Consider the following 9,209-nt stretch of genomic DNA (forward strand, 5'->3'; position numbering starts at 1 on the left):
CTGTAGCGTGGTCATAGCGCGTGCTACTCGAGGTGGCTAGGCCTGCCGGAGGTGTAGCTGGTGGTGGCCATCATCGGCGGTGTCCTGGCCTGGTTTACTTTTGCCTGTTCTCTTCCGAAATCCTTGTCAGGGAAGGGAATTATTTAATGTTGCGCTAAAGGCCTGTCTAAGTGTCTATAGGTGTGCATTGCCATGAGGGACAAAGGTTTGACAACCAGGTTTGACACACAGGGGCTGTTATCTTTAATCCCTAACTACCTAGCACATGAACATCCTGGTATATTCACAAGCAGACATATTAACCCGACAAACCGGATTACACAGAACTTATTACAGGGAGATTCCCTATCGCGACAGACAAAGCATGTTACCTATTCAGATCTACCTGACTCGTAATTTTATACGCCCTACCTTCCTCTCCCTCCGATGGAGTTCATGAAGTCCATTGGTTCTGGACCCACCAACCTGGTAGCACCTCTCTCACCCAACGCTATCCATTGGGGCCCTGGATCCTGGCACTACAAGTGTCCTTGGTGACTGCAGGGTCTATCAAAACCAGTAATGGCCCTTCGACAATGTCCCATGTGGCCTCTCACAAAGATGAATCTTCGGCCTTTATGGCCCACAAAAATTGCACAGGGCCCATGTGACCTCTCAATGAAGGTGATTCTTCATGGCCTTTATGGCCCAACACCAAAAATGATATATGGTCCATGTGGACTTTCACAAAGGTGATTCTTGGGCCTTTAGGGTCCATAAAAAAGTCACAAGCAGGTGGCATGGCTGGCAGGAGCATGTGGGTGGCAGTAGGTTGGAGGCTAAAGCATTGTGGGTTCAACTCGATTCACTGGACTGTAATCAAGAATGTATCGCCTGAAATGATACTGAAATACCCCAGAGAAGATTGTCCCACGTTAAGTTAACCACAGGGTTAGTGAAACCAGTGCGAAAGAGAAAGAGGGGTAAAGAACCATGGAGTGAGTATACCCCGACACAAGCAGTGTGTAGTATGGAAGGGGTACTATAGTTTTTTTTAACATAAAGAGATACTGGAGGAGGTTTGGTTTCTTCGAGATATTACCGTCAGCTTTGACTTCTCCTGGGCTGACCATATCGTAAAGCTGGGCTCCAAACCCAGCCGTAAACTGAGCATCCTCTATCGTTCCAAGCCATTACTTAAATTTTTAGAAGTACTCATAACCTACAAAGCCTTTGTTCATATCTCAATGCCTTTGTCCAGAAGTTACCTGGCATCTGGCACTCCTGGATTCTGTGGAATTAAATCTCTCAACACTATTGAGATCTTACATGAGAAGTTCGAAGGAAAGGATTGCTCCCACATCATAGACAGGTCGGCATCTATTTTTTTTAAACTACTTCTTCCATAGTCTAGCTCCCTCTGCTCTCTCAGTTCTCCGACCTTCCCAAGCTCCTCCAGCAGGCACTTGTACTTCCAGTAACCTCTCCTGGTTAAACTTCCAAAATCCAGGCTCCACATCTTTTGTGCTTCTTTTCTCCCATTTGGAGAAACGCCTTCCTGAGATGGTTTGATCACATTCTTCCCTCCAGGACTTCAGGTAGGTGGTGCGTTACACTCATGATATGTGCGTGATCCCCTATCCCTTGCCATGATCCTTTATACACTTTTACCAGAATTCCCTCAACCCTCTCACTTGTAGGTTACCAAGCTCATAGAGGACCTTTGGATATACAACCCATACATACAGGAAGGCGATGGACAGGGAGCCATCGCCATACACTTATATCAGTTGACATTGGGATAAGTAGGAAATTGACAGACCAACAGTCTTTCAAACGGACTTTGTGTACTGTATACGCTCTCTGAGAGATGACTCTCAAATTACAAAAATTGTGCACAAATTCTCTGTTATACAAAAAAAACATTTTCTAAATTGTTACAGGAATGCCTAAATGTCAAAAGCTGCACGATTGAAACCAGCAGAACTTGTTGCTATCCTGGGGGCCACCCTTCAATTGGAAATAGTCGACCCTTCCCATTGTGAGCAAGAAAACCTGGTGTTGGCTTAATGGTGAAGGTGGCTGCCTTAAGATCTTAGGGTCTTCAGTTTGACCAAACTGAACATGTTTGTTAACTTAGGGCTGTTTGAGAACTGAGATGTCGTCATTCTGAGGTCGGTAATATGAGTACCAGTGTACTGGAAATGGGGTATTGCAACAGGTGGCACAGCTGTGTTCCCAGAAATGATGCAACCAGCATACAACTGTTGGGGACACGTCTTATCGGTGGTTGTACACCGCAACGCAAGTTCGGGGCCAAATCTTCCCCGTTCTTCCGTACTGGCCAAATTCGTCAGGGCAGTGCGGTCACGGCCAGAGTGCCAATCGGTCCCCATGGACAGGCCCGTTCCCTTTCTTTCTCTCTCTCTCTCTCTCTCTCTGTCACTCTGTCGTGGCCCTGACCTCGTGAAGGCAGGAGTACACCATCCTGGAAGCGGGGGTCTCTGGGTCGCTCCTGAGAGATCAATTGGCTGTCTCTGTGCAGCGGGATTGTTCGACACAACTGTCCGGTGCTATGCACTACCAACCAGCAGCCACAAGCTGCCTACAAAATAATAATAACTGAGAAAAGTATCTGCATCTCACCTCATTTTCACTGGTACCTGTAGTTCTGATACCGATACCGAAAAGCATTTTCCAAAACCTTGATCTTTTCTACCCCCGTTAATTCACCCCAGATCCACTTTTTTGAAATTCTGACTTCTGTCCTGGAAGTCCTAGCAATGTCAATGTGGTTTATACCTCTCCTCCCCCCCACCCCCTTCCCGTGCCTCCTCCTCTCAAGCCCTCTCCCTCCCACAGATCTCCCGATGTCCCTGCTCTCAAATGTTGTACTTGTGTGCTTCCCTCTCTCCCCATCTTGTCTCCCGCTCCCTTTATCTTATGTTTTATGTGTCAGTTTGTCTTTTTGTGATTAATGTTAGCTCTTACACGAGCCTCAATCTTGTATACGAAGAAAAAAAAAAAAAGTGTAAATAATTTAGCAAATTCCAAGTACCATTACATTGTTTGTCAGTGGGATCCTGTCAATTCGTACACTTTGGTTTGGATCCTGTCATATTTTACAACATACTGCTCTGGCTGCACGTGTTGCTTTCTTAACAAATACCCTCCCTCGTTCAGGCGAATATCTCCACAAACATCTGAGATCAAAATTGGTGCCCTACCGTCATCTTGCAGTGTTGGCCGATAACGCTCGAGAAGAGCTTGCAGCTGCATTGCCCCCAGGGCTTCATTATTGCGGGGCGAGCCATGATTCCCCCAGATCACCGCCCTCCGGCCGTCTCCCATCGTATCCATTGGACGAGCCAGGCATACAGCAAGTCCAAGAAGCAGCACCAGTGCAAACAGATATACACTGCCGCTCATGGTCGCACTATGTATGGAAAGCAGCACAACGTTAACGTTACCAAAGAACAACTAGCTGTAGAAGAGCAAAGGCTCAAACATATACAATACAGTTGGGTGTTGGAGCAAGAACTGGGAAGAAGTGACAATTGCCTTAAGGGTACTTATAATATTTGGGTCATGTTGGCACGTATTTTTCAGATTTGTCTCAAAAATGTTGCAAAACCTGATTTGAACAATCGTACCCAATTTGACAACTGTATACGGTTGAATAACGACGTTCGTTAACCACGTTCGTTCATTTGGAATTCTGTCTACCTTGCAAACCTCTACCTTGCAAATCTACCATCTACCTTGCAAACTTCTATTGCTCGATAACACTGGGCTGTGTGCGCGCAACACGCTCCAAGGGATCCAAAAATAGACAGAGCATCAGGACTTGTTAAAGAGATGCCACATGGTCAAGCTCAGATCCACTTATGTTTAATGCGAAGACCGCAAACAGCACGGCACGTGATGGAGACCACACAACCCACAAGGCAAGTGCGCCCTCCATCGTGGCACAGAGATTGAAAATAAATAAATTTAAACGTCGCAATTTCTTGGACTACTGTATTGCAAGACTTTCATCCGATAACCTTTTGGACTCCTCTTGGAATTTATTAATTAAATCAGGATGAAACTAGAACGGCACTCAGTAGAGAGCAAACCTAGCTCCGCCTGGTTGGCCATATCACTCAATGGTGAAGAATCACTTTAAAATTATACTGACTGGATCCGGATCTTCACCAGAATTGAATCGATTCTTCCTTGTCAAACACACAACCTCTCCACCAAGTTTCGTCCAAATCCGTCCAGAACTTTTTGAGATATCCTGCTATGTATCGTTTTTGTCCCGATCTCCCAATTGTGAAGAATCACTTAAAAATTAAATAATTCTCATATCCGAATCCATATTCAGATGTTCGCCAAAATCGAACTTGTCAGACACCCAACCGGTCCACCAAGTTTTGTCCAAATCCTTCCACAACTTTTTGAGATATCCTGCTATGTATCGTTTTTGTCCCGATCTCCCAATTGTGAAGAATCACTTAAAAATTAAATAATTCTCATATCCGAATCCATATTCAGATGTTCACCAAAATTGAACTTGTCAGACACCCAACTGGTCCACCACGTTTTGTCCAAATCCTTCCACAACTTTTTGAGATATCCTGCTATGTATCGTTTTTGGCCCAATCTCCCGATGGTGAAGAATCACTTAAAAAATTCTCGTAGCCGGATCCGAATTTTCACCAAAATCTAATAATTTCGTTCTTGTCACATACTCTACATCTCTGCTAAATTTCGTCCGAATCCGTCCACAACTTTTTGAGATATCCTACTATGTATCGTTTTTGGCCCGATCTCCCAATTGTGAAGAATCACTTAAAAATTAAATAATTCTCATATCCGAATCCATATTCAGATGTTCACCAAAATTGAACTTGTCAGACACCCAACCGGTCCACCAAGTTTTGTCCAAATCCTTCCACAACGTTTTGAGATATCCTGCTGTGTATCGTTTTTGGCCCTATCTCCCGATGGTGAAGAATTACTTTAAAAATTCTCGTGGCCGGATCCGAATCCGGATCTTCACCAAAATCTAATCATTTCGTCCTTGTCACATACTCTACATCTCTGCTAAATTTCGTCCGAATCCGTCCACAACTTTTTGAGATATTTTGTTCACAGACAAACGGACGGACAAACAGACAGGGGTGAAAACATAACCTCCATCCACCTCTGGTGGCGAAGGTAACAATCCACATTGCGGGTTGCGGATCAGACCCATCACAGAATGGCAGATGAAGCACCATATGGATTCCACCGCTTCTGTAACGGCACCACTAATTCCCACATTATTGTGGGGTCGGCCAGGGAACGTTTTTGGCCCGAGACTTTCTCTGAACCAGCTGGCCAGAATTGACGGTGTGAGGAGGATTTCGACTGGAATGTTGTGATATACGAGTAGCCGGCGTTGCCCGCTGCTGTTCTAATCCAGGTGGCATTTTGAAGAAATCAAATTTGTTTTGTTTTTACTATTTTTTTTGTGAGTGGCTGAAACACTTCCCTACATCCACAAATACATGCGGGCAGTGACCATTTAATGCTACATTTCACATATATACAAGGAAGGCTAAGAAGGCATGACATAGTGAGTTTTAAAAATCCCCAAAAATCCACCTTTGTTTTTTCCAATTTGTGAATTTTTTATAACCTAAAACACTCCCCGACACTCACTGATGAATCTCTGAAAGTTTGACAAAGATTCGTTCAGCCATCTCTGAGAGAAATGGCGACAGACGGATGGACGGACAGACAGACAGGCAAACGGTTCTCTTATTGTATTCGTGTAGATATATCAGACAGGTAATTTCCAGCAGCAACACGTGAAATAGACATGCCATTCATGTGCAGAAGATACTTGTGGATGTGACTGCTGCAAGGTGTTTCTTACCTGTCCCTGTGGTTCTTTTCTCCAAGTGTGCAGAGCGACGGTGCAGGTGCGGTTCTGGAGCGACCCCTGCCCTTGCCTGTGCGTTCCACCCACTCACTGTCCGTCCGCAGACCCGGTCCTGCATTTATAGGCGGGAAAAGCGGACGGAGAGCCGGTGGGCTGACTCCGAAGGGCCGTACGTAATCCAGGCACGCCCATCTTCACTCGTCAAAAGTACCTGCCCGTGCATTGTTTATGTGAGTGTGCGCGCGTGCTTAAAGCGGAGACACTCAAACCAGGTGTCGATGGAAGCCTCGGATTGAGCATCGTCCTTGCCTCGCAGGTTCCCCTACTTTACTATTTCATGGCTTCAAGTTTGTACTTTCTATTAAAGTGTCGTTACTTCATTATTAGATGCTTCATGCGGGGTTTACGTAACGAGTTTAAAATGACATTTACAAAGACTTCTTTTTAACATCCTATCGTTCTCCAGCTCAGGAAAGCATTTTATTGTATTGTCTATTCGATCGATTCAATATCAAAATGAATGGTCCCAATTGTTGGGCAGATGCTCGTCTCCCGAAGGAGGCGGTCGTATTCGGGCTGCATTAGGTGATAGGTGGGGTTTTAGGGGTCCTATATGGCCTTAGGGTTTATAGAATACTAGGGTTCTAAAGGGTCTAGAGGTTCCTAAGGGTATTAGGGGTCTTTGCGTTCCGAAAGGTCTTAGGGATCTTAAAGAGACTTAGGGCTTTAAAGGATCCTATGGGTCTTTGCATTCCAAGGTGTATCAGGGGTCTTTAAGGGTCTTAGGGTTCTAAAATATCTAAAGGATCTTTCTTTTCAGGTCTTCAAAGCAATAGGGCATTAATGACATTAAGAGGTCAAAATTTAACTAAGAGATCGAATTAAATAATAATCAAGATCAAATTAAATTAAGAGGTTAAATTAAATAATGACTGAGATGAAATTACATTAAGAGGTTAAATTAAATAATGACAGATTAAATTACATTAAGAGGTTAAATTAAATAATGACTGAGATTAAATTACATTAAGAGGTTAAATTAAATAATGATTGAGATCAAATTACATTAAGAGGTTAAATTAAATAATGACAGATTAAATTACATTAAGAGGTTAAATTAAATAATGATTGAGATCAAATTACATTAAGAGGTTAAATTAAATAATGACTGAGATTAAATTACATTAAGAGGTTAAATTAAATAATGACTGAGATTAAATTACATTAAGAGGTTAAATTAAATAATGATTGAGATTAAATTACATTAAGAGGTTAAATTAAATAATGACTGAGATTAAATTACATTAAGAGGTTAAATTAAATAATGATTGAGATCAAATTACATTAAGAGGTTAAATTAAATAATGACTGAGATTAAATTACATTAAGAGGTTAAATTAAATAATGACAGATTAAATTACATTGAGGTTAAATTAAATAATGACTGAGATTAAATTACATTAAGAGGTTAAATTAAATAATGATTGAGATTAAATTACATTAAGAGGTTAAATTAAATAATGACAGATTAAATTACATTAAGAGGTTAAATTAAATAATGATTGAGATTAAATTACATTAAGAGGTTAAATTAAATAATGACTGAGATTAAATTACATTAAGAGGTTAAATTAAATAATGACTGAGATTAAATTACATTAAGAGGTTAAATTAAATAATGACTGAGATTAAATTACATTAAGAGGTTAAATTAAATAATGACAGATTAAATTACATTAAGAGGTTAAATTAAATAATGATTGAGATTAAATTACATTAAGAGGTTAAATTAAATAATGACTGAGATTAAATTACATTAAGAGGTTAAATTAAATAATGACTGAGATTAAATTACATTAAGAGGTTAAATTAAATAATGATTGAGATCAAATTACATTAAGAGGTTAAATTAAATAATGACTGAGATTAAATTACATTAAGAGGTTAAATTAAATAATGATTGAGATCAAATTACATTAAGAGGTTAAATTAAATAATGATTGAGATCAAATTACATTAAGAGGTTAAATTAAATAATGACTGAGATTAAATTACATTAAGAGGTTAAATTAAATAATGACTGAGATTAAATTACATTAAGAGGTTAAATTAAATAATGACTGAGATTAAATTACATTAAGAGGTTAAATTAAATAATGACAGATTATATTACATTAAGAGGTTAAATTAAATAATGATTGAGATTAAATTACATTAAGAGGTTAAATTAAATAATGACTGAGATTAAATTACATTAAGAGGTTAAATTAAATAATGACTGAGATTAAATTACATTAAGAGGTTAAATTAAATAATGACTGAGATTAAATTACATTAAGAGGTTAAATTAAATAATGATTGAGATTAAATTACATTAAGAGGTTAAATTAAATAATGATTGAGATCAAATTACATTAAGAGGTTAAATTAAATAATGACTGAGATTAAATTACATTAAGAGGTTAAATTAAATAATGACAGATTAAATTACATTAAGAGGTTAAATTAAATAATGATTGAGATTAAATTACATTAAGAGGTTAAATTAAATAATGACTGAGATTAAATTACATTAAGAGGTTAAATTAAATAATGACTGAGATTAAATTACATTAAGAGGTTAAATTAAATAATGACTGAGATTAAATTACATTAAGAGGTTAAATTAAATAATGACTGAGATTAAATTACATTAAGAGGTTAAATTAAATAATGACTGAGATTAAATTACATTAAGAGGTTAAATTAAATAATGACTGAGATTAAATTACATTAAGAGGTTAAATTAAATAATGATTGAGATCAAATTACATTAAGAGGTTAAATTAAATAATGACTGAGATTAAATTACATTGAGAGGTTAAATTAAATAATGATTGAGATCAAATTACATTAAGAGGTTAAATTAAATAATGACTGAGATTAAATTACATTAAGAGGTTAAATTAAATAATGATTGAGATCAAATTACATTAAGAGGTTAAATTAAATAATGATTGAGATCAAATTACATTAAGAGGTTAAATTAAATAATGACTGAGATTAAATTACATTGAGAGGTTAAATTAAATAATGATTGAGATCAAATTACATTAAGAGGTTAAATTAAATAATGACTGAGATTAAATTACATTAAGAGGTTAAATTAAATAATGATTGAGATCAAATTACATTAAGAGGTTAAATTAAATAATGATTGAGATCAAATTACATTAAGAGGTTAAATTAAATAATGACTGAGATTAAATTACATTAAGAGGTTAAATTAAATAATGACTGAGATTAAATTACATTGAGAGGTTAAATTAAATAATGA

At 38.2% G+C, this 9,209-nt stretch overlaps 1 protein-coding gene across 1 annotated transcript in view; it reads right to left on the reverse strand.

Annotated features, from left to right (window-relative positions):
• LOC144892652 (uncharacterized) overlaps positions 1–6,007 on the reverse strand; it is a 31,518-nt gene extending 25,511 nt beyond the window's left edge. Inside the window, exons 1-2 of the mRNA XM_078780442.1 lie at positions 5,888–6,007; positions 3,207–3,415 (exon numbers count right to left, since the gene is read on the reverse strand). Of these exons, the coding sequence (XP_078636568.1) occupies positions 3,207–3,408 (202 nt within the window). The 5' untranslated portion in view covers positions 3,409–3,415; positions 5,888–6,007. The remainder of the gene's footprint in view (positions 1–3,206; positions 3,416–5,887) is intronic.
• Between the last annotated feature and the right edge of the window lie 3,202 nt (positions 6,008–9,209).

This window comes from Myxine glutinosa, chromosome 6, assembly GCF_964187855.1.
Source record: "Myxine glutinosa chromosome 6, kmMyxGlut1.1, whole genome shotgun sequence".
Lineage (NCBI taxonomy): Eukaryota > Metazoa > Chordata > Myxini > Myxiniformes > Myxinidae > Myxine > Myxine glutinosa.